At 40.4% G+C, this 25,695-nt stretch overlaps 2 protein-coding genes across 5 annotated transcripts in view; both read left to right on the forward strand.

The window, feature by feature from the left end:
- LOC309710797 (uncharacterized protein) overlaps window positions 1-14,083 on the forward strand; it is a 28,868-nt gene extending 14,785 nt beyond the window's left edge. Inside the window, exons 35-54 of the mRNA XM_082540566.1 lie at window positions 209-373; window positions 503-718; window positions 798-1,027; window positions 1,131-1,260; window positions 1,611-1,804; window positions 1,924-2,110; window positions 4,763-4,975; window positions 5,133-5,316; window positions 5,409-5,610; window positions 5,817-5,981; window positions 6,070-6,279; window positions 6,402-6,617; window positions 6,827-6,961; window positions 7,335-7,536; window positions 7,744-7,866; window positions 8,475-8,582; window positions 11,689-11,925; window positions 12,684-12,993; window positions 13,175-13,268; window positions 13,354-14,083. Of these exons, the coding sequence (XP_082396692.1) occupies window positions 209-373; window positions 503-718; window positions 798-1,027; window positions 1,131-1,260; window positions 1,611-1,804; window positions 1,924-2,110; window positions 4,763-4,975; window positions 5,133-5,316; window positions 5,409-5,610; window positions 5,817-5,981; window positions 6,070-6,279; window positions 6,402-6,617; window positions 6,827-6,961; window positions 7,335-7,536; window positions 7,744-7,866; window positions 8,475-8,582; window positions 11,689-11,925; window positions 12,684-12,993; window positions 13,175-13,268; window positions 13,354-13,401 (3,569 nt within the window). The 3' untranslated portion in view covers window positions 13,402-14,083. The remainder of the gene's footprint in view (window positions 1-208; window positions 374-502; window positions 719-797; window positions 1,028-1,130; window positions 1,261-1,610; window positions 1,805-1,923; window positions 2,111-4,762; window positions 4,976-5,132; window positions 5,317-5,408; window positions 5,611-5,816; window positions 5,982-6,069; window positions 6,280-6,401; window positions 6,618-6,826; window positions 6,962-7,334; window positions 7,537-7,743; window positions 7,867-8,474; window positions 8,583-11,688; window positions 11,926-12,683; window positions 12,994-13,174; window positions 13,269-13,353) is intronic.
- An 820-nt stretch (window positions 14,084-14,903) lies between these two features.
- Window positions 14,904-23,429, forward strand: LOC309710909 (uncharacterized protein). 4 transcript variants are annotated; one of them, XM_082540767.1, is made up of 5 exons: window positions 14,904-15,003; window positions 17,536-17,672; window positions 18,019-18,086; window positions 18,450-18,764; window positions 20,063-23,429. In XM_082540767.1, exons 3-5 carry the CDS (start codon window positions 18,079-18,081, stop codon window positions 20,085-20,087), a joined length of 348 nt encoding a protein of 115 aa, XP_082396893.1. In that variant the 5' UTR covers window positions 14,904-15,003; window positions 17,536-17,672; window positions 18,019-18,078; the 3' UTR covers window positions 20,088-23,429. The 4 variants fall into 4 exon arrangements, 2 of the variants coding, with proteins under 2 accessions (XP_082396893.1, XP_082396894.1); XM_082540768.1 differs by lacking the exon at window positions 18,019-18,086 and having other exon boundaries at window positions 14,911-15,003; XR_014277828.1 differs by lacking the exons at window positions 14,904-15,003; window positions 18,019-18,086 and adding an exon at window positions 15,036-15,060.
- The last annotated feature ends 2,266 nt before the right edge of the window (window positions 23,430-25,695 follow it).

The following is a 25,695-nucleotide window of genomic DNA, read 5'->3' on the forward strand; positions in this document are numbered from 1 at the left end:
TTCTAGCTAAACAAAAACCCCAACTCACAGCTGATGCACTTTCTACACCCAATAGCAACCATAGTTTGAAACATCATAGTAACTAAAACATACACTGCTAAACCAACAACTGAAAACAAAACTAGAAAATCTCCTAATTTGCTGTTACTTTGCTCACCTTTCAATCTAAGCTAGTTTCTTTTGATTTGTTATTTTTCTCTTTGCCAAGCCTCTGACGAGCTCAGCACCAGATCGACTCCTCTGAAGTGCCGCAATGGTTTTAAGCTGTGCGACGACGGCCTGGAGTGCGTCATGTACAGCCACTTATGTGATGGAGAAAAGGACTGCAAGGACGGGTCAGATGAAGAGGGATGTGCTATTCAGTGTAAAGCAGGTGCCTTATATATATTTTTTTTTTTCTTTTTTTTTTTCCCTTTTGAGTTGGAAAAATACTGATCTAAGGTTTTAATGGCAGGAAACATGTCTGATTATCTTGAAGGAAAATGGTCTTTCTCTTTCCCAGGTGAGTTCCAGTGTTCCCATGGGAAAAAATGCCTCCCACAAGAGCGAGTGTGTGACGGGCAAAATGACTGTCTGGACCGATCTGATGAAACTGACTGCTCAGTTATGATTGAGGGCTGCCATCAGCGCTGTGATAATAATACTCGCTGCATACCAAAGAGCTTCCTGTGTGATGGAGAGAGAGATTGTGCTGATGGGTCAGATGAGAAAAACTGTGGTGGGTGCCTTTCAGAAATTTCAGAAAAGCAAAGCATGCAAACGTGAAATTACATCCACGTTTATTTTCCTCTTTCCAGGTTTGGTGTCCTGTGCGGATCATCAGTATCGATGTGTTAGCGGTCAGTGCGTGTCTGAGGCACTGAGATGTGACGGATATGCCGACTGCAGTGACGGCTCTGATGAGCTGCACTGCTCGAGGCCCCCACGCTGCCTCACACAACTCCGATGCCCACACACTCATGAGTGTTTGCAGAAAGAGTGGCTCTGCGATGGCGAGGACGACTGCCAGGATGGTTCAGACGAGAAGGTGGGGAATGAAAGTCAAGTACATCTTGATTTGTCGAGCTAAGAAGAAAGGGAATGCTTAGAAAAACAGAGCAAAGCGTGTAATCATTATCATTTCTGTCCAGAACTGCAATGCTCCTCCAGCAAAGTGCTTAAAGTTCCAGTGGCAGTGTGGAGACAGCATTCAGTGCGTTCCTCTGTCATGGAGGTGTGATGGGAGGAAGGACTGTTACAATGGCATCGACGAGGAAAAATGTAAGCATGTTCACTGTTGATGTCATAGTTCATTGGACGGATTCACACACATTTGATTAGTTAGAAGGGGAACTCATCATTTTCAAAGTGACTGTAATTTGAATCCCTAATTTGTGCATTTTTATTTTTAATGAGTAAGAGTATGCCTGTGGTGCTTCAAATGACCCACATTTTTGCCCATTAAAATGAGAGAATTTCTATCCTAAAAACCTCTTTTCTGTTTCTGGATGTTTTTAAACTAGAGGAAATCCTCGGTTTTATTCACTGTTGGGAAGCTGTGTAGTTAGAAAACAAATTACACACATTCACCATTAATTTTAATTGTATTTTTCATCTATTAATCTTCACAGGTAGCCAGAAAATATGCCCTTCTCATCTTTACCAGTGTGGCAGTGGAGAGTGTGTGGACACTAACCTGGTGTGTAATGGCGTCACTAACTGTGCTGATGGGTCAGATGAGGGTGTGAATTGTGTGCAGCACAGCTGCTCCAGTCCATCGGCTCCCTTATGCGACCACAGCTGTGTCAGCACACCGTATGGTCCGGTCAGTGCAGAACAATGTGTATTTGGTTATCTGGCAATTTCTCATAAATGGTAACTATATGTATCATCACATCTCTGCTGAACTTATCCTGGAAATGTCATCTTCCCGTATTTTTCCAGAAGTGCTACTGTGCTGCGGGTTTCAGACTGATGTCCAGAGCCACACACTGTGTGGACATCGATGAGTGTACAACAACACCTCATGCTGTATGCAACCACATTTGTCGGAACACCCGTGGATCCTACAGCTGTCATTGCCACCCTGGCTTCTACCTGGAACCTGATAACAAAAGCTGCAAGACGAAAGGTGCAGTTGGTCTGGATGCATTCTGTCTCTAAATGACTCTTTCTCCATCATTTTGTCACTATTACCACATCAGGAACATCACTGTCACTTTTCCCCCCACTAAAATCAGTTATATTTTTCATAACATAGGCTCATCTGAGCAAAAGGCACTAACAGTCAAAACCTATTGTGTCAAAACATACAAAGTCAGTCACTTCAAGTATTGTTCATACACAAAAGGAGATGTACATGATTTATTTGAAATGTGACAGTATGATTGCTGAATGTCAGAAAAGCAAAATTAAACTATATTTATCAGAGAACACGGGGGGAAAAACAGACTGAGGCCATGGAACAAACTACTGTATATTACATCAAAGTCCCACTGCACTGAGCTACTCCTAACTTGCAAACGGCAGCAACTCTATGTATTTATGCATTGTAGACAGGATCAAGACAAGCTACGTTCAAACTGGGCATCAGATTGTGGAAGAAAAGTGATTTTAATAACCAGGCAGGCTAGTCTGTGTATTAAGAAAATGCCATGACAATTTCTAGGGTATACAGAGAAGGGTCACAAAAGAGAAACTATCCAGTGACAAGCAGCTCTCTGGGTGAAAATGCCTTGTTGATGTCAGAGAACAATGGCCAGACTACTTTAAACTAATAACTCAAATAACCGCTTGGTGCAACCAAGCTATGCAGAAGAGCATCTCTGAGCACACATGTCGAACCTTGAAGCAGATGGACTACAGTAGCAGAAGACCACACTAGGTGCCACTCCTGTCAGCTAAATATAGGAAACTACAATTTAAGCTACAGTTCACACAGGCTCACCAAAACTGGACAACAGAAGATTGGAAAAAACACTGTTCACAAAAACCCTCCATGGTCACCAGATTTCAATCCTATAGAGCAGTGGTTCTCAAACTTTAGTAGTATAGGCCTATTTAACACCACATACAGTTTACACAGACAATTTTATTTCTTATATGAGTGTTATTTATTGTAACTGTCATAAACAGGATGTGACATAATGATAAAAATAACACCTGTACTGCATTAAAACATTCACAGCAGGTGGGATATCCAATCTTTAAGTGATGACCTGATGAACCCTGCTCCCGGGTCCAAACTACTCTGAGTCTATTAAGGATGTTGTGTTTTTTTTACATGTTTTAATGCTTTGAATCTTCTATTTAATCTGAACAAGCTCCTGAAAAAAGTCAGGGATCACTGTCGGCCTCTCTCTGTTTTTATTACCACTATTCATTTTAAAGCTCCGTTTTTAAAACCTTACGATGTAACTACAGCCCAGCCCATGCAGCAGTATGTTAATGACTAACCTTATATCTCAGTTGTTCTCCTGACTGAAGTTTGGTCCGTTTAGAGCATCCTGCCATGCGATTGAATTTGTCCCTAACCACCGCGAACCCTCACGTTAACCTTTATGGAGTGGAAAACGTTAGTATTCATCCTCCAGCGTCACTGTGTTTATATTATGCTAACTATAGCTGTGTAGCTAGCCACCACACAGCACATCATTATATACCAGCTAGCCCAACTTCAGTAACCCTACAAACGCCACTGTTTCGTTTTCGGTCTTCATTCAGAAGCGATAGCAGAGCTGTATGTTTTAATTTTTGCTGTGGTGGTTAAGACGCTGGATTTTTGGCTTCGTGGTTCGTGCACGTTGAAGCCCAGTTTGCTCTGCATGGCATTTCAGCCAACAACACAAAATGCCATCGTGTGGTAGCCTCACTGGATCCGCTGTCCACTTGCCATTTGATGACCCTCGTCCGGGACCTCCCCACCCACCCAAGGGAAATACACCACTCTCAAGGTGCTGCTGCTGCCACATAATAGAAGTGGATCGCATTCTCACAAGCATCAGGTGCTTCGGCATCCACGCAATAGTTCCCGACTCACCGACGGCATCTCCCGCGCCCCCACCAATTCTCCCAGGGGTCTTCAACTCATCGATGGTGGCTGGGATTGCGGCACTGCGGAAAAAGGCCTGTGTTTTTTACCATCAGAGTGACAGAGCCGTGCTGCCTTTGCAGTTTTAAGGCCCAGGGAAACAAGCCCTTCAGCGCTCTGTAGCGGCTGTGATGATAAGGAAAGGCTGCTCTTCATAGAGGACTCGCGCTCTGAGACATTTTCTGATTGACTTCAGCTCCCAGAAGAGCTTCTGGTACTCTCGTGTCATCTTTGCATACCTCTACAATTGTATATAATTTAATCTTAAACAAAAATTGCAGATTTCCTGCGTACCACCAGAGAGAGCCCAAGTACCACTGGTGGTACACGTACCACAGTTTGAGAAAGACTGCTATAGAGCACCTTTGGGATGTGGTGTAGCAGAAGGTTTGCATCATGGATGTGCAGCCAGCAAATCTGCAGTAACTACGTGATGCCAGCATCTCAACACGGACCAGGAATGTTTCAGCACCTTGTTGAGTCTATGCCATGAAGAATTGAGCTTCAAACTATAAGCTTCCATAGTTTTTAGATGAGAAAGTAATCAACACATTAATAAAATGTATTTAGTAGTGACTTATGTTTAGAAAGTACAGACTTGGACAGTCTTTGGCCTTTAGTTTTTGTGTGCGTGGTTGTATCACTTCTTCTACAGAAGACACACAAAAGTAACTTTGTCATGTTTCCTCCTAGATGAGCCCTTGCTTCTGGCATCAGTGCAGTCAGACTTGTTCCTGCTGGGAGTCCATAGTGGCACGCTGCGTCTCCTCACCTCTACCAGTCGACCCGCCTTCTCACTGGATTATCACTGGGTTCAACAAAGGATTTACTGGCTGAGCACTGACTACCAGAGCATCCGCTGGGTCGACATGAGAAACCCAGACAAAAGAGGAAACTTGGTCAAAGGTAAAATTTCGTAATCTGGGCCTGTGTGTGTGAATTTAAAAATTGGAAATGTAGTGAATCTACTTAATTTAGGACCTCACTGGACCTCACTTAAAAATATAGATAGATTCAGATGGTGAACCATCAGAATCTGAGATGCTGTTATTAAATCTCACAGGTGTGAAGTCTGATTTTATCGCAGTGGACTGGGTGGGTAAGAATTTATACTGGGTGGATGGCCTGGTTGGTCAAATTCTGGCAGTGAAACTCAGCAACGCCACAGTGAGGTCTCAGGACTGCACTGTGGTCCTGGGAGAAGATTTGGAGCAGCCAAGCTCCTTGGTTCTGCTGCCACATAAAGGGTGAGTTTCTCTGCTTTGTGCATTTATTTTGTAATACGAAAGCACTCCAGCTTCGACATCACAGACATGTATTGTATAATTAATGTTCTTAGGCTGATGCTGTGGTCTGAGATCGGCAGCACGCCTCAGATTAAGCAGTCTGGGATGGATGGTTCAGAGAGGAAGGTGGTTGTGAGCCACAGTTTGAGTTGGCCAGTCAGTTTGGCCTATGACCTCCTAGATAACAGAGTGTACTGGGCAGATGAGAAACTGCGCTGCATTGGCTCAGCCTCTCTGGATGGAGGCAACATCAAGGTATTTGAATGTCAAACCGCAAAACAAGTAGAACCCAGAGACATAAGAAAGGCAAAACATATGATGTGGTGTCTGAGATGCCTTTAATAGGCCATGTTACTAATAATCTGTCTTAAAGTTTATGATTATGGATAGTATCCCAGCAGTTATGCAATATCACAACACATGTGTTGTGATATAATGTAGTAATGGCTTTCTTTTACTAGATCATTCAGTTGGCTGAAACGCCAAACCCTTTCTCAGTGGTGGTCTTCAATGATCGTGTTTTCTGGTCTGACACAAAGAGAAGAGTCATACGCTCAGCTGACAAGAACACTGGGAAAGACCAAAAGGTTGTTCTGAAGAGACCGGGACAGCCATTTGGGCTAAAGGTGAACTCCGACAGTAAAATGAAGTCACGTTTGATCAAAGACTGTCACCGCTTATGAGTCTTAATGTTAAATCTTCTTCTCTCCCTAGCTGATGCATGCCCTTTCGCAGCCAGCTGTGCCCAGTCCTTGTGACCATCTGCGCTGCTCCCATATTTGCCTTCTGGCCCCCCCGGTGACGGGCAGATCAGCAGTATGTCGATGCCCGAAGGGTCTGCTGCTTTCCAAGGACAACATCACCTGCTCTCGGCCCAGGGATTCATCTTTCATCCTGCTCCTGTCTCAAAACACAATTTACCAGGTGACATGTTTTGTAGTGATGTTAAGGCCTTCCATCCTGCAAAACCCTTCTAGACAACACATTTAAGAAATTAGGTCTTCTGCTTTGTTCCACTTTAAATCGCACCTCCCTGCTACTGGCAGATTTACTTGCGCTCCTTGCGAAGGGATGGTATCGCCCTGAAAAAAATGCCAAACAGCAGAGTCTTGGCCCTCCCGGATATAAACGAAGCCATGGGGCTAGATATCTCCACCCAGGAGTTGTATGTGGCTTATGCGGGATCTGTGGATGTTCTGAAAATGGGAAGCTACAGGTCAAGACAAGGACTCACACCTGCTGGACAAGTCCTAAAGCTGAAGGTATGCTTAGGGCGAAAGTCTTGTATTTAATGGGAAAACAGTAGGATGTTAAACCCTGAAGATGTAACCATCTGACATTTAATTTAAAGTTAATAATCTAACTCTACATAATGGCTTTAGTTGGTGATTACATCAGCCTCAGCTCTCCAATAAGTGTCACTTTCTGGCGAAACTTTAAGTCTGGAAGCTATCCCTCTCTGTCTTATAAGGATGATTCGGTCACGGCTCTGGCAATTGACTGGGTGACCTCTAACCTCTACTGGAGCAGCAGCTCAAGGCCCAACATCCATGTGACATCCCGCAATGGTGGCTACACCACGTCTCTCCTGCAAGGATCACTGACGGTGAAGGCAGCACTTATCATATTTCTGCTCAGACGTGAGCGCTTACATCTGATGTTTTCATGGGTCTTCTCAGTCTGCTGTGATATTTGCCATTTGTTTTTATAAATGTTCTCAATCAAAGTTTATTTACTCGCTTTTTCTTTGGTGTAAACAGACTTCTAAATTGTTGTCAGTGAAGTTTTCACATTTGCAAGTATTGGTTCATATATAATAAAAATGTACTTTTAGCTACATCTTTATTGTATTACAGTCCTAAAAATAATCCACATAGGAAAAGAGACTGCTAACACACACCTTGCTTTATGCTCCCTTCCTTGCCAACCCAATGACCTTCTCATGTTAAACGTTTAATGTTTAACAATTGTCTTTTCAGCTTGCCACATCCATCGCGTTACATCCCTCCTCAGGTCGACTTTGCTACACAGCAGTGGTCATGGCAGGTGGGAAGAGCCTGACGGAGGTGGTCTGTGCCTGGATGGATGGGCGGAACAAAGCAGTGCTGTGGGGAAAGTCGAGAGTCCCCAACTCCCTGGTGTTCGTTAATAATGGGACCAGAATCTACTGGGCTGACACTGGTGAACAGTTAAACGCACAATAAAACAAAAAACCTCCCACACACTCATAAAGACCGGGACAAATTTGCATTCAATTCCTCTGAGCAGTAACTCAACACAGGATCCTAATAAAGAAGTGGAAAAAACTGTATAGTAATGACATATATGAGATGAGAGTATTTTTCTTTGATAATCCTGTTTCTGTGTTTGCCTCATTTCTTTCTTCAGATGGAGTGATCAGCTCCATTGGAGTGGATGGTTTGGGATATAAACAGTTTAAGGCAGGACCTGATCTGATTATGTCCTTGACAATTACTGAGAACATCCTGTTCTGGGTCACACAGGGAAAGGGTAAGATACTTTTTGCTTTGATGTGTTTTCAAACACCTTGTTTAGTTGACATGACATCATATTCAGTGATACTAGCAAATGGCTGAAGTGCTAAGATATTTATTTGTACAAAGGCTAGTGTAGAGATTAATTTTTTATTTTATTTTTTGGAGGGGGGGTGTTTTTGTTTGTTTGGGGTCTTTTTCTTATTTGAATTTGTATATTAATGTTTTGTTGAAATGTATCTTTAGTATTTTATTTCAATTTGAAATGTTAAGATATTTGCATTTATATAAAGGTTTGAAAAATTTTTGGATGTTGTTTTACTGGCAATTGATGTGAAAAATTTCGTTACTTTGGGATTAAGTCAATGGGGTTTTCCTACCATTTCACTCTAATCACTTCATAGCCTTCTATCACCTTTGCTTCATCTTTCTTTTTCCCATTAAGGCAACAGTTGGCATAACAAACTAATTTAAATGTGAATAGTTTGATCTTTTTCTCTGCAGTCTCCACCATTCAAACACATCAAGAAATGAGTCCCCCTCCCCCCAGAACAGATTTGCTGATTTCTGTAGTATATTTTTTTTTTTTTGGTTTTTTTAAATTGTACTTTTCAACTTGTGTAGATGTGACCAAGCTGTGGTTCAGTGATGGCCTCCAGCCTAAACAGTTGTGGTTTGAGACAAAGACCAGCGTGGTGGAAATCAGAGCTCACAGCAATGACACCCAGTCAGGTAGGTGGAAAAATAAGTTGACAGAAAGCAGTTGACAAAATATGGGACATGAATATTTTTACACTTCTGTCAACAGAAATTATCTCCCAGCTGTATGATGGTATGCATGAAAGCCTAGATTAAGCTTCTGCCAAAAAAGTATCAGTATGCCCAATTAGAGGTTTAGTACATCCTTCTCTTTACAAACCATATACTATGGTGCACTGTGGGGAAAAGTGGGTAGATTGCAGAATAAGTAGGTAGAACAGTTAGGACTACTGAGCGGACGCTATGTAATGCCACTATGAGAGAAGGTGAGGTATGACGGGCATGAGAAGAATCTGAATAAAGCACTGTTACAGGAAACCGAGAAGAGATGTTACAATAGCTGACGCCATTTCCAAAGTCAAAACTGGTTGCGGTATGACGCCAAAAAATTACATTTTTGGTTTCAGTCAGTCTCATAGAAGGCGAGAGGTATTGATCACATAATTTCAATGAAAGCAATCAGTGTGTGTGTGTGTGTGTGTGTGTGTGTGTAATGTGTTGAAAACTAAAGCCATGTGCATTTAGCTTCTTTATGATAAGTATTCAAATGGAACAGATTGGCAAAGAGTGCGATAGTCAGGGAGATGAAGAAAGTGGGCAGGAGTGCTCTGAGGCTAGGTGTACGGCAAAGGAAAAGGCTCATCTTCAGTTTTATTTGAGGCTCGATAATCTTGCCTGACAAACAAAGAAGTGAACTGGTACGATTTCCAAGGAGGGAGATGCACAGAGCTGTCATAACTACAGAGGGATAAAATTGAGCTTTACAATGAAGATATGGGAAAGAGTTGTTGAGGCGAAGTTAAAGAGACTAGACAATTGGTGAGAAACAGTGTGGCTTCATAATCTTAAAGAGCTCTATAGATGCTTTGAGACTGATGGAGAATTACAGAAGGACCTGCACACTCTTCATGGATCTAGAGAAAACACGTGATGGAGTGCTGAGGAAAAAAACTGCAGTACTGCATGAGAAAAGTGGGTCTAGCAGAAGTATAAGAGTGGTGCAGGGCATTTGAGAGAGCAGTGAGACTGAGGTGAGGTTTGTGGTGGAATGACAGATGGGTTCAAAGTGGGGGTGGGATTGCATCAGGGCTCTGAGCCTCTTCTTATTTTGAATGGCGATGGGCAGGGCAATGATGAAGAGCTCCTCCGAAGACTGAACTCCTAGAGGAGAGCAGTTTGAGAACAGGTTTGTGATACATGTTTAGCCGCATTAAATGAAGGTGGTTGTTTGGGTTAGTGCGAACAGACTGCATCTGATTTTACAGTCGTTTTTGATGTCCATCACTGGTCGTCAGATCTATCAATTTCCTGTTGAAGAGCCGTGAGCTTCTCTTCCAAGATCTTATCCATAGGCTGTACTCATTGAACATAATAAGTACTCACAGCCATCCCCATCGCTTCAGTCATAGCAGCTAGCCTTGTGGGGTTTTGAACAGCTGCAACTGCTTTCTTTAATCTTCGATAAGCCAGGGTCAAACCAGCTCTGATCAGCAAGAAGCTTGTTATCATGGTTCAGAATAGGTAGATGTCTTCAATCGATAGTTCTGCCAGGCATGCAATGCGCCAATTCCACCACCCATCCATCGTGTATCCGGCAGAGAATATCCCTCCAGGACAGTCGGGCTTTTCCGAACCCCGGCTTCTAATCAAGAAGAGTGTCAATTGCATTTAGGGATCAGTTGATCAAATGCATAATTCTTCTTTAGGTTTTAGTGAACAGGACTGAGAGATTCTTGGAGTTAGAGTTTTAAATGAGACTAGACAGAAGACATGAAGCCAAGCAAGGAAAGATAAGGGAGGGAGAAAGATGTGGCCTTCTCTGTCAAGAGCCAAGAGAGAAGAAATGAGCAAGACTACTAAGGAGGTTCACAGATGTAGTGAAGAACGACATGTAGATGGTTGATGTGTCGTACTTCACTTCACCTATACAAATTAGTATTACCAGAGACTTGTTTTTTGTTTTGTTGTTGTTGTTGTTGTTGTTTTCGTGTGCTCCCAATCCCAGTCCCAAGCCTGGATAAAGAGGACGCTTGCATCAGGATTACTATTTTGGATAATTGGATAATGATATGTAATCAAAATTAATTTCAGACTAATAAACAAGCAACCAGTAGATTTTAGGGTGTGTATTATCTGAAGCCTAGTTAGTGAAACAGCTTTGTGCCAAATCCAAGTAGACAAATCATAAAAACTATGTTAATCACACTACATGTTTTCAAACCATCATTAAGGCATTTACTCAACTGCTGAGACGCTGCCATCAGGAAGCATTTATATCTATTCTTTGGCAGTTAGACAATTCTAACTCACTGTTGCCTTTTTTCTTCTTCTTTTTTTTAAAGAACAAGGCAAAACCAGCTACTTGCAAAACAGGAATTGTAATAACTGCAAACTTTTTTTTTTGCCTTCATTATTTTTCTTGTTCCTCTCCATTTCAAAATGGAGGAATCTGGCAAAGTGTGTCACAGTACAGTGTAGGCAGAATGAATAGTCTCACTTAGGCAGAGTTGGAGCCGAATTGATGGCAGGGTGATGTGATACCTGCGGGGGGGGGGGGGGTGTCTGGCTGTGTGCTGCAGCGGGAAAGGGTAATGATACTGGGGCTGTGGTATGCATTGTACACTTATTCTCTTCACCCATAACCCTTTTTCATAATATGCACATGTAATACATATATCATACATAAACTGGAGGTTTTGAGTATTCTTTAGCACATACATACAATGAAACTCTAATTACTAACAGAAATAATGTACTTTATGAAAGTCTGTATAAATGGTAAATAGCACTTTTCTGTGCAGAATCCATCAATGTCAGAAACGTGGCTACAAGATGAGTAACATGTAGTGATGTCTAATGAATAATCAAGGTTATATAAAGTTATTTGTGTTGGGTACTTTACAGGATTTTTTTTGTATTAGGCAAATTCCCGAAAAGCCAGTAGTTCTGGAAGCTAAGGAAGATGCTATTTTATACGTAAATGTGGTGTTACCATGACTCCTGAGATATTTTTAAAGAAAAGTGCTTCAGATAAATTTGAGCCTGCATGCTGTAAATACTGCTTACTCGTTTCCTCCAGGAAGCAATAGCTGCTCCAAAAACAATGGAGGGTGTGTCCATCTGTGCCTGGCCTATCCCGGAGGTAGGATGTGTAAATGTGGGCGTGGCTTTTACACCTTAAATGTCACTTCTTGTGCCCCAATTACCTCCTGTGCCCCTGGAGAAGAATCCTGCTTTGACCGCAGCCAGTGTATCAGCAGGAGAAAGTTCTGTGATGGACAGGTTGACTGCCTGGACCAGTCGGACGAACAGGACTGTGAGTTTTCGACCAGAATAAAGAAGCAGTATTAAGTGAACTTAGTTTGTCATGCCCTGAATACAAATATTAATTCCACGTTAAACTGCCTTGTTTCGGAAAGTAATGGGGGGCTATGGTAAGATGGTATGACAGTCTTATTTGAATTAACCCGAGTAAAAAGTGTAACACTATCCTCCAGATATTTAACAGAACTCCAGAATAAATTAGGTCTACACAATTTGCCAAGTTACCTTTTACAAATGGGCACATGCTTTTCTCGCGCCTGCCAATTAATTTGGTTGAGACGAGGTATTGCCTGAGTACATCTTGAAGGAGGCAACATGCATGAGTCAGTTGCTCAAAATGTTCCAGTCTATCTACGGTGTTCCTGCAGGAGAACATTTACAAAGGCTTTGTACTATTTAGTAGACAGCTTAAAGGCTCACTAATGTCCAACCTGAGCCACATTGACACGAGTCACATTTAGCTCCAACAGGTTAAAATCAAAAGCTAATATAATGTGTCTTAAAGGATCAGCACAGCACTGGGAAAACTCATCTTAAGTTTTGAAGGAAAGATTGAAGCCACTATCACATGTCTATAGTCAATGGGAATAAATCGCCAGCAGCCTGTTGGCTCCGGTTAGTGTAAATGTTTGAAATGAGGAAACTGCTAGTCTAGATCTGTCCAAATGCCAAAAAAAACAATGAAGCTACACATGCACCTATGTTTACCAAGCAGCTCATTTCAGTCACTGACGGTGACTTTCTCTTTAGGTCCAACTTCAAACACTGCCTCATTTGGAACTGAAGACACTGATGGCCACCCTCTGGATTCGTCATCATCTACATCCAACACAGACAAGAACTCTGTCTCATTTCAAGACTCTGCCTCCTGTGATCTGCAACGCTGCAGTAGTCATGGGAACTGCATTGTGGAGGGTAAATTCACTCGCTGCCAGTGTCTGTCTGGTTACAAAGGAGAGTTCTGTCAAGAGGAAGAAAGGCAAAGCCATGTCGGGGTGATCCTGGGTGTCTTCTGCCTCATTGCAGTGCTGATAGTCGCCGGATTCATTTTCACTAAAAGGTACTAATTGCAGTAGAGGGAGAGACCAACTACTTGCTTACCCAGATTGTCTTTGTCTTGAAAGAAACTGAACTGAAAAGTCGGCTCCTGCAGTGATTAGTGTTTGAAAAACATTTTTGGATTCGTAACTTGGTGAGTAACGTCCAGTAGAAAATTAAAATGTGGCTTCCAATTTCAACAGGAGAGGATGGGAGCTCATCAGAAGCAGATCCGCAGACAAGGAAAATCTCATGGCCAACATGGGTCTATCGAGTGATGTAGAGTCTGACTCTGAGGTAAACTGTTATTCCTGTGAGAACTGTTGCATTTGAATTAAAAGCCAAAATACATGATTTATTAATTGTTTGTCTCCTCCTTCAGGAGGTGGACTCCCCAGCTGACGTAAACCCTCTGGCACAGCTCGATTAGACTACTCTACTCTGCACTAGCTGTTGTGCTAGCTTTATAGCAACCTGGAAATTCTCAGGCCTCATGTGTAATTTGTGAGGATGCATTTCAGTGGCTATGAAAATGCTGAAAAAAAGTGCAATTTTATAGAATGAAAGTTCTCACTATTAGCGGCTGCTCTCAAATTTATAAAAATTTTCCACAGGCTGATTTGATTGCTGGGAGTGGTTTGGTAAATTTGCTGTGTCATATAAGTGAGTCAGGAGAGACGAGCTGAGCTGAATCGATAAGAGTTGAAATACAATAATAAAAATAAAGACGTTAAATCACTTGAACCAGATTTTCTTTATTTGTAATGTGCTCAGTGTCTCGATCTGACATTTCTCTCTTTAACCATTTGTGTACACAGTATGTTTTACATCTTACACTCCTGGGAGAGTTCTCACAATGGGGCGTATCTACTTAAGATTACATTCTGTTCCTGCCAACACTGAATGTCTGCCACACTTTTTTTTTTTTTTTTTTTTTTTTTTTTTTTTTTTTCCTTTTCAAGGTGAGTTCTTATCCATTCATCAGTTATTCTGATACCAGTTTTAAACAAAAGCTTACTTGTTTCACTTTTGTTCCTGGTTTCCACTCGGTTTCTCCCTGGAACATTTGTTGCTGTTTGTTTTCTGTCATTCAATCTGATTAAAAGCTGTTTTATCCTGAAACTATGAGCATGCATGGTTTTTAATTTGACAGTATTGCTTGTTGCCTTAATACTGCAAGTTGGGGGAAGAGAATTTTCAATAAAATAACTTGTTGGTAATTACTATCTCAATATCCTTGGTATTGAAACATGGACACAGCTGGGAGTATGAAAAACTGAAATGTGAGAAACTGTTCAGAGGCTTTGTAATCAAATGACCTAATTCAAATGAGGTGTGGTGTTTGGCAAGTGTCATGCATTACCTTCACTCTGCCTCATACTGGGGCCTGGGAAAGCAAACATGACATATCAAATGGTGTCAGTGGTTGACACTTCTTCCTTTTTTAAAATAAATTCTATTCATAAACTGATGCGCTTTTCTGCAGACATTATTTTTCTTTTTTTTCTTAAACTTTTTTTTTTTTTAATTTAGTTTCAACATGGTTCTCTCCATTACATTTGTTACACAGTGCTTTGTGACTTGTGTGTGAGAAAAGCACTCTACAAATAAACTTTACTCACTCAAATTCCTAGTAGGGCAAGTATCTGAATTTCAACCCAATACACTCCCAGTTCTAGTAAAGAGGAAAAACTGGTTTCAAATTGCCAGGTTCAAAATGGTATGCCTTGACATTTCAATTCCTTTTATTGCTACTACTCAAATGTTGATTTTCAGGGCGGTTAAGCTGGCAATTAATTTATGTTTAGCTTCAGACCACAGAAATACTTGGTTATTTTTAGGAAATGGTGATGGCTTGGGTTCAAATACGCCAGAACATTCCTTAAAAATGTGTGTCAGTTCAGGGATTAGTTTAGGTCCTTGCACTTCATTGGGTTTAGGTTATGGAGGTGTGTCACTTTGGGTGTGTCTCCAGGGTTAAAGGTAGACGCATTCATCTGTTTACCTCACCTGGTTTTGACGAGCAATAAAGGTAGGGTGAGCATGGGTGGTGGGTGCCAAAAAAGGGATTAAACATGTTTTGGTTTTTGTAAGTAATCTCTTTGCTTAACTTGGTAGATGGCCTGCTACATGATTTATGAATCTACTAATATATCAATTTAGAAACTGGCTATTTTGAAAGTATCTTTATGACTCTGCAATTTTATGCCTACTCTGTGTTCTACTCTTCAATTCAAGTAGATGTCTTAGATGTAGCGCCAACAAGTGTTTTTCACTTCCTCGGTCCATGCATTTAATTGCCAATCTGCAGAGTCTGGCTACATGTTGAGCCGATCTGCCACACCTGAAAGAAATATGAATTTCCTTCGGAAATAACTTGTGTTCCTCAATAGGCTTTGCTCTAAAACCTCTACTTTAGAGGATGATACTTTTTATGTATCAAGCATTGCTTTCCAGGGCTTTCCACTGTCTTGGCAGGTAAGAAGCAGTGAGTAGTCAAAATTTCAAGCTCAGATTATCGTGAGTAAAACCAAAGCTGGGGTCGTTTGTTACTTGTCAATTACATAGATGCATACATATTCTTTGAGTCCCACTGGAATCCATTTGTCCTGCAAACTGTGAGCTTCTCCACAGTGGGCTTTCCTCTAGCTTATTCCAAATATGGCAACTCTGGGAGACAGCAAGAATTGGTGGGTATCTTTCAAAGACTGTTTCCAAACTCTTAGCTTTAAGGGTTTCTTTGTTGCTGAGTTTTGGGATGTTCTCCTGGAGTGGCATAACATTCTTTGACACTAGGAATGAACACATTTGCAAAATGAATTCACCCTCCATGCTCTGTGGACTCCTAGCCATTTTATCTTCAAATCCATCTCTTCTTGAGCTGAAAGATTAAACACTTGAGTTGAATTTTGAAACGGAGCTTTCTATGACCAATAATTGTCTGGTCAGCCATCAAATTGCAGCATACCGACACTCAACATTTCCCTCCACTTGAAGTATTTTGTGATGCCTTGGATACCTTGAGGGTTGGAGGAAAGCTTTAAATAAAACTGTGGCTGCTGTACTACAGAAACACTCGTTTTAGACAGGAGTAGCATCTAGCTGTTTTCTCCCTTTTTCATCCTGATGTTGAGAGATTAGCTGGTATTGTTAACCTGACAGTAGATATCCCTTGTTTGGCTTGAATTTCATTTGTTCTCAAACTTAACCTCTCACTTAACTGTTCAAAATGCTTGCAGACGGTTTGTGTGCGTGTTCTTCATTGGGTTTTAGTCGTGTAACTTTGGGTGTGTCTTTAACGATAAAGGTAGTTGCATTCACCTGTTTACCTCACTTGGTGATGACAAGCAATGAAGGTAATGTAAATATTGGGGTGACACCTTCTGTTGACTGCAGGTTGTTTGTATTAATTTACCCTGCACCGACTTATGGTTTGGAAAGTACCAGTGGTTGAACAAACAGCTTGGAAGTCCATGCAGTTTGTTTTGAGCAGTCATCTTATGAGTGTTCATATTAAAATATTCAAACTATTCAGAGTCTAACTGCAATTCATCATGTACATGATAATGAGTCAAGTTTGACAGTCTGAGAGCAGAGATGGCACAAAGCCCTTAACCTTTTTCATATCAGACGAGACAGCAAAATAGTAGTCCACTGAGGTGCTGTGCTGCAATAGCCATGAGATAATGACTGTGATTTGTGCCGACTAATTTATGTTTGTTAAGAGCCAGTTGATGAACGGTTACAATAACACGGCTCCACATGTGAACATGGAATTTAAGAGGCTTCTGCTGAAAATAACATGACAAAAAACATGTCTTGAATATAAATGAACTTTCTTAGAATATTGCAAGAAAGTTCATTTATATTCAAGTGAACCTGAAATGCCTGCAAGCAGTTTTAGTTGCGTGGCCCCCAGCCTCTCTTACACGTGTCAACAGTATTTATATAACACGTGCATGAATGTCTGCATGTTACGCAGACATGTCAGTCATGTCAGGTCTTGCTACCCGAGTCCTGTTCTTACTTGCTTTCTAATCCTTCCATCCACCCACTAGGCTAACAAGCACACCAACTGCATTTCAGTACAGAAAAGGGTGCGCAGACCTCTTGCCTGGCTTTTTCTATGTCACATAATTTTTCAGCCTTCCTGTGTAATGGTTTATTGTCTGAAATACATCACACAAATAAAAATTGGTAGTTCCCACGGATGCCAGAAAAATGAATTTTTGTGAAACGCTGTGACTCAAACTTTGAGATGTCAAGTTTCCATACAATCCCCATGAAATTTAAAGGTTCTACATCCGTGTCAGAGAGGTGTGTGTGTTCCTGTCTAGCTATCTTTGTGAGGTTTAGGCATTCATTTTTAATGGTTAGGGTAAGGGGCAAGGGAAACCATTATGTCAATGAAGGTCCTCACTAAGATAGCTAAACGGACGTGTGTGTGTGTGTGTGTGTGTGTGTGTGTGTGTCGATTTTAAAGATAAGACTGAGGGAGGAGTGTGTGCATAAAAACACAAGCAGGTATTCACAGCTTTCTTCCTCTTCCCGCCTTCTCTTTCAGTGAGGGAGCGTGTAACAAAAAGGGAACTTGAAAAAAATTGACCAACGTCATCATTCAAACAGACACCTGGACAATCCTGCGACTAAAATTCCACTGGCAGCGTTTTAGGACTTCGTGGCTGACTCCTTTTTGCTTCTGTGAGTATATGGCAAGTTCATTTTCTTGTACAGTGTGTTCCTCTGTCGTGTTACTCCTGCGCCTGCCTTGGAGCTAGAGAGGAGCACAATGCTGCTGGGAAACCAGAATAACAAGATTCTTGTTTGTAAGTACAATAACGTCCACATCGGCACTTATTGATCACAAAAAAGCTGGTTTGTAGATGTTGGTCTCTTAAGCGCATTTATTGTAGCTTACTTGAGCAGTTAGGTCACCGTCCTCGGACAGCTTAGCTTAAAATGATGTGTTCAGAATCTAAAAACAGTTGAACATACTTGGAACGCATGGCTGAGAAAGAGTTACTTATTCTGTTGATTTGATGTGTAGGCTACCTGAGAAGAAACTGTATTTGCCGTAAGAATAGATGTGCAGCCTTCACAACGTTTCATGCAGTGGTACGTACTGCATGAAACGTTTTTTCCCTCTTTGGTCATTTGTTTGTGATTTGAAAGTAAAATATTCTGTATACAACAGGTCTTCCTTCCTACACTCTTACACACACAGTTTGGGGGGTTTTCCCACGTGTATAAAAACAGAAAAGTATAAAAATGAATATTTGTCATTTCCGATAATACTAGTACTACTTTTTTAAATGTTGCATTTAAAAAAACAAACAAACAAAGAAAATCATCACATTTCAAGATTATTCTCCTTTTGTTTGGTCAGCAAATGTTATGGTAGCAGAGGTTAGATTAATTTTTGGGCGGGTTTCTAACCATTCATCCCATTTTCCCCATTTTCTCTCCATCTCTTATTAGTGTGCCTCCAGCTAGTCCTTCGTTTAAGATGACCACCACTTCCCTTCCTCCCGAAGGGAGAGGCATCAGCCCCAACCTGTCCGCCTGTCGAGAGTCTCAGTGTAACAACCATGGTAACTGTGTGACTCCTCCTGGTGGTGGTACAGATCTACTATGCAACTGTGATCTGGGCTACAAGGGTGACTCCTGCGGGGAAACGGTCAATGGAGCGTTAGGTTTACCTTTGACCCTCAGCGTGTTAGCCGTCCTCATTGGCCTCGCAATCCTGGCATTCGTCCTTGCCAAGTACCAGCAGAGAAAAAGGAAGCAGCGAAGGTACTGACATATTGCACATGATTCTGTGAAAACGCATGTATCTAGAAAAGCTTATTTTCAGCATTTTCCCCGATTTATGAACATGTGTACTTGATTTCTTGTCAATCTGAAGAGTGGGGTTATAGAAGTGACCTTACATTGGGGTGTGTTAAATAGAACTATACACAACATCGTCTTTTGATTACTTGCCTTGGATAGTACAAAAACTGAACTTTTCCCAAATTCATATCAAACTAACTTTTGATCATTTTAATGTATGCCTTTCTAGTACTACAGCACACAGCTATACAAATTTGTTTCCAACTGACAACTTCTCAAATTTTTATTTAACCAGGAGAGAATATAATCTGTAGATTGAAGGTGGATGTATCCAGTATGACACCAGTTGACTGGTTTGAAGCCTAAAGCTGAGCATTTTGGTCTATGCTATGCTTTAGCCTTTGCTGGAGAGTGTGGGGGGGCGATTGGACCCGAACCCGGGCCGCTATCCTCCAGCCATGCGACACATGGTCTCCTGCTCACCCACCAAGCCAAACCGGCCCCCTCTAATAAGCACTTTCTTGATGGATTTTATATGTTCAATTACTACTTTCAGGTCATATTGGATGCAATATTTGGTCATTCTAATAGTCAAAGGGATTATGTAATGTTTGTTCAATGGCAAATGATGTAAATTGCTAGCCAATAGTCTAGTTTTAGTCATCTGGTTTCAAAACGCAAAGACGGTGACTGCAAAAAAGATAAAGACATTATAGCAGGGCTTCACTAACCAAGTGGTGAACTCATGGTGGCTAGCCCATCTTTTATACTGTTATATTATATCTGTAGGATATATCCTCTTATGTACAGTCTACATGGGATATGAGTGTGTGTGCACAGTAAAAATGGACTGTAATATTACCTCAGAGTGACTATACAACCAAGAAGGTTGTTGTTTTTAGCCATTGTTGAGTTAAATAAAAGATTAAGGTCCTCCTGCTGAAACATGAGCAGGAGGAGGAGTTAAAATAACAGAAATGAAAAGCAGTATTTTGCTTAATTTAGATTTTCAAACAATTGAAACAAATTTTTTTTTTCATCACATTAGTGCCTTTCCATCACAGCAGAGCTGTGTATGTAATGTTTTGTTTTTTGTTTTCTTGGGGTTTTTTTTTTTAATTTTATTTAATTTTTTACTTGGTTATGGTTATTCTCACTTTTTCCCCTAGTGTCTTTGCTAAACGAATTAAGTCACTAACTTCGTATCCATGATGAGGAAAATTCACAACAAAATGAACTTTTTCTTTTTTCTTCAACAGGAAACTACTGGAACAAAAAGCCTAAAACAGTGCTGCTTAACGTGGATAACTGTCGAACAGAACGTTTGACCTACTTTGATGATCAAATTGTGGCTACTATAAGAATTATTCTGCAGCATCCTGGAGACTCTAGCACCAACTTCACAAACTGAGTGCCAAGGCATATGGGAGAGTCGCTTCCTATATAGTATTTTTCCATTTATATAAATGTATCCATCTCCAGCTGCGTCGTATCGCAAGCCTCATGCTTATTAAACTTGTGCCTCATCTCGGAAAACAACAAGACTGGATAATTCTGTTGACCTAATTTTAAACTTGGAGTGAAAATGTCTGTATTCTAATCAGCAGCAGCTTCCTTGATCACATTTCTTGGATGCTAAGGCATGCTTCTGCAATTAGTTTAAACTCTGACACTTGTTAGTAAATTAATGTAAATGTTCATCCTCTGTGAGGGAGCTGCAGTTTAGTTTAAGTAAAGCAAGTGGTTGTTATTTTTCTAGTGACGGCTTCTAACAGAGATAACACTTAAGATAACTCTAGATTGTTTAACGGGCTAAGTCAGAAGCTGATTTGATGCCATACAGTTTTTATAAAAATTTATGTAGAAAATATGCACTTTTTTTTCCACTCGCGTGGGTTTATTTCATTTCATTCAGTACATACTTTTGTACCGTGTGCAGTTGCTGCCTGTTTTGTATTGTTCCCCTGGAATTTCTTTCTTCTAAGCGTGTGTGCGCGCCTTTTAACACTTCAGGTTTTTCGGGAAGTATTTCTACCTATTTCTAAGTGCCCTGTCTTTGATGCTGTTGTAACAAAAATGCACCAGTACATCACTGGCCTGCTTTTACTCTCATATACGGCTATGCTTATGAAAATAATGCATGTAAATCTGTGCAGACACAATCCTGCAGAGCTGTCAACAACATGCGCATATTGTACAGATGATAGGAGAGTGGTCAGAGCAGATTTCAATCTTGGCATGTTTAAAACTTGACAGTACATGTGCTTTTAAATGAGTTCGTGTGCTCTTTGAATTTCAGCCTACAAACTGATTACCACTCAGTACACTTCCGGTCCTGTAAACATGAAAACTACATAGCATCTTGGTGCTGAATAATTAGTCAAGTTCCTCAAGCTTGTAGCCAGTGTTAAGTGCCTACTGTATTAATTCTTTCACATGTTCACAGTTGTCATGTTTCACCTGGTGAATACTGATAATCACAAATGTAAACTAATCATCAACAACTCAGTAATGTTTTGCAAATGTCTGCTTCTCTGACAACAGGGTAAAACTGCAAAATGTTAATGTTACTGTAGATTTTCAGAGCTCCCATATACAACACTCAATATTGTTAAGATTATCATGTTTTTGTGTGTACATGTGTTGAATTTTTATATGAATATGACTATTGTTGATGAGCAGGGTTTCTCAATGTATGCATTCTCAAGTGTCTTCCACTAGCTTGTAAACCCTTTGAATTATATAGACAGAAGAGAACATCTCACTCTGTGGGTTTTGTTTTGGGGGGGCGGGATTAACTGGACAGTCTGCTTATATTGCAGGGCGTCACAGTGTTTTATCACTCAGGGTAGGCTGTCTTTGAGCCCCTGTTACAGTAAACCTCTTTTTCTGGCATCCAGTGACATGATAATATCAGGTTCGGTGTTTACTAAACTCAGACATGATGGCTGTGAACATTCAATCCTCACAGGCTGAGAACCTAACCAGTTTTGCCATATAATAAGATGTGTAACAACAAAAAAGTGGAAGCATCTGCCTTCAGGGTATAACTAGGTCAACACTTGCTGTCCTAATAAGGGACAGACTTTGCATGCTTGTTTGCAGAAGGAGGAGCTACTTGTATCATGGCAATTAGAAGTACATCCCACAAGTATAACTACTCAAGATTACACAAATTCCTCATGAGTCGGCTTTTGGCTGTATGGTCAGCCACTGCATGCAGGAAATGAGGATATTGTTTATTAGACTCATCAGACTGATTTGAACCTAAATGCTGGGAGCAGTAACACAAGACGGTACTATTACTGTATCCATCACTTGGTGGTGTTAATAAGCTGTCAGGGTAGTTCAACATCTAGCTCATAGAAGAGGAGCAAGCGTAACACTTTTAAATGTTGCAAATGCAACGTTTCACCAAACATGAGCAAACACAGCCTGTTTCTGTGCAGTTTGTCACACTATGCCTGCAAGCCAAACATACAGCTGCTGTACTTCAGTGAAAGATAGAAATGAGAGATGGCTTCACTGAGAGAGAGAGAGGATATAAGAAAGCCAGGACAAACAAGGAAGGAGTAAGGACAGTTCAGCTTATAACATCCCAATTCTTTTTAGAGTTATTTGATCAGATATTGGATCTATGAACAGGAACTTTTATTCAACTGTTATTTAAAGGTTGTATAAAAATACTGGGACATTTAGTGCAGGCCACACTGAGTTTAAAGGGCTTTGGTAAAGTTTAAATCGCTATATGGGTCTAGTGCAGTGAGGTTTTCATGAGTTAATGTTAGGCTACATGAAGGGTGCTTCACATCAAATGAAATTTAAGCTGATTGATCAAATTCTACCTTTTAACCAGCTTTATACTGTCTATCGGTGGGAAATCAGGCATGTAACATGTGCTTGCATCCTTTGTTTTTGTTTTTTTGTTTTTTGTATTCATGCAAGCACAGCATATGTGCTTGCATGAATTTTCCTGTTTAATTGTGGAGGGGCAAGCTCACCCATCTGTACCTGACAGAGCAATTTTTAAAAAAATTTCCTTTGTTGTTCTCTGCGTGTGCTCTATATCACGGATGCTCAAGCTGTGGGAATTATTTAAAAGTAGCATTTCAGTTAGAATAAACTTCAGTCCCTCCTGTTAACGTTATTTTGTCATTATATTAGTTCAAAAGGTTAAGTTAACATGGGGGGGGGGCTCGTTTTTACTTCTGTGCTTTGAGTACATTTCAGAGACTGTGCTTTTTCAACTTTTAAGTAAAGCAGTTAAATCGCCACTTCCACTTTTGCCAGAGTACTTTTCAACACAAGTATTTCAACTCAAGTAATGTGAGTGTGTACTTTTGCCATCTCTGCTGCACTTTGAAAATTTGTCTCCAAAAGTTCTGTTTATCGGGATGTAGCGTTTTGTGGGAGAAAATTTGTCTTTTTACAGGGAAGTTCCTGAATTTTACATTTAATTCAAATGGATTTAATAAAAAAAATAAAAAGTGGAGGAAAGACATTGAAGTTTGACTTATGATTGTTTGACTGTCACACCCGAAAATTCTGAAGTACTTTGTATTTTGTGTTGTACTGGTACCTTTGTCTAATAAAAAGACTTTTGACAGAAAGACTGTCACACCCATCTTCCAAGCGCATCTGCGAGTCCTTACTGGCCCATAGTCTCCACCCACAGATGTCTCAGGACACTTTTTAGTCCAAAAAAAGAATACTACACTGACCCTCTAGACTCTCTTAAAATATATATTCTTATTATAACATTAAAAAAAAATAAGCCTGGTTGTCAGAATATAAGCAAAATTGGAAATCTATAAAGAAACATTGTGCTCTGTGTATGCTGAGATCTAAAGGTTTGAAACTGGGATTTTAAAATGTTTCAGGGGATTGAAAAATATAACAATTTCTATACGATGGGTCAGATTTCTCTGTATTCAAGAGGATAAAAAAGATTTAAGTTACCACAGTGTCAGTGGATTGTTTTTTAAATAGAGAAATACAAAAGCAGCTTTCTTAGTTATTAACTAACAAGGCTTCAAACAGTAAATTTAATCTCAAATATGTCTTAATATTCATATTAAACACTTAATATTAAAAAAAATAAAGTGCTTGCCCACCATACTTTGGCTTGTGGCCTTCCTTTTGTTTTTTTTATACTGTATGTTACTGGAGCTTTCATTTCTGCAGATCTTATTCTCTTCTCTGTGCACCTCTGTACAAGTATAGGAACAAGTTGAAGTTTGCCTCAAACCTCTACTCTCGTTTTCAGAAAGGAACATCATCTGGTAATGGTCAAGGAGATCAGCATCTTTAAATATTTTTATGAAGACGGTGCGTGCGTCTTTGTCACGAAATATACTCGATGAGAATGAGAAGCCACAATAGTGCCCTCCAGGAGCCAGAGGCAGAGAGAGAAAGGCCATAGGAGACCCACGTCATCTGCAGCCCCCCAACCAGTGAAGACCCAATGCCACACTTCTTAGTGGCAACTGTGTTCCGAACCAAGCCAAAACAGGTGGTGGTGGTAGGCCCCAAATTTAGCCCTCATGGGCCACAGCCAAAGAACCAGAGGAAACAAGGTGCCTACCTTTCCAGAGGACAGCCATGCTGCCACAAGCCAATAGCAAGGCTCCAGGTGGCCAAGAACCACCTGACACCCAGCAGAGCACTGGGCCTGGGGCTTGCTGACCCTCTGAAGTGTGTGTGGATGTCCCCACAGAGTGTAGGGAATAGGGTTGTACACGATAATAACATTTCAGATTAAACATTATCTAACAAATCCGGAACATTTTTACTTTTGAACTCTGACCTTTGGTCCCGCTGCATGTAAAAATAATTGTTGTAAGCGTCACTGCAACACAATTATCTGACCATTAAGTCCATTAGATGCTGTTACATTACGAAGAGGGGGTTTTCTTAGATAAAAGTCACGTGACATCAATAGCAAAAGTGGAGAGGTCAAGGATGAATGGATCAAGATAAGAGGGGAGAAACTTCATTGACAATTACTGCTGTCCAGGCAGCATAACGCAAAACTGCTTTCGTGTAAAGTGGAAGGTTCCTTTATAACCTAGTGTTGGACAAATACATTGTCCAACACTGGGTTTTGTACTAACCCTGACACACAAAGCATATGTTTTTCAATTTTGGAGTATTTATTTCAATTAAATTGGATGTTATTTATAATGCTCCAAAACACAGGAGCAGTTGTCTCAAGTTTCTTTATACTGTAATATAAAGACTGTACAGTACTAGAAACAAGCTCACCAGATTACTTGAGTAAATTTTTTTAATTTTTTTTAAACTTTTTACTTTTACTTGAGTAATAAGTAAGAGTAATAAATGTTACTCTTACTTATTTACGATGGATACTTGACCAAACCAAACACATGATTTCCTGTGATCAAGCACTAGTTAAAAAAAAGTTAACTGAGAAAATTGCTTTTTTCCCCTTTTTCCCCTCATTTCAAATGCTAATACAGTTGAAATTAAAGAGATAATGTTGTTGGATGATATGCAAAAACTCAACCTCTCAGACTGACCAGACTATGTCACATGATATAGCTTGTATGATAGTTAAATGCATCATATTATAATCACAACATGTGATGTGGCTTGTCTTGACCATCCTCAACATTTAACCTAAAAATAATTTTTAAAAAAAATAATTAAAATGGGGAAATGATGTAAGGACAAATGTAGAAATAATAGCACTTACACCAATCTTGTTTAGTAAGTTGTTCAAGGCATTCTAATCCATAGCAGTGTGAAGAAACACAGTCCCTCCTCAAATCTGTGCTATATTTTTGCCATTTTTCAGGTGGAACTGAAGAACTGTGACATTACTAAGTTTTCATCCATGCATCCATTCATTTTCTTAACCATTTGTCCACTT

The sequence above is a fragment of the Aulonocara stuartgranti genome (genome assembly GCF_965226115.1).
Source record: "Aulonocara stuartgranti genome assembly, chromosome: 7".
Lineage (NCBI taxonomy): Eukaryota > Metazoa > Chordata > Actinopteri > Cichliformes > Cichlidae > Aulonocara > Aulonocara stuartgranti.

What these genes read in the sequence shown, in the direction of transcription:
- LOC309710909 (XM_082540767.1), top strand. An exon ending in AGAAAAAGGAAGCAGCGAAG is followed by an intron (nt 18,765 to 20,062) that starts GTACTGACATAT and finishes TTTCTTCAACAG; the next exon opens with GAAACTACTGGAACAAAAAG.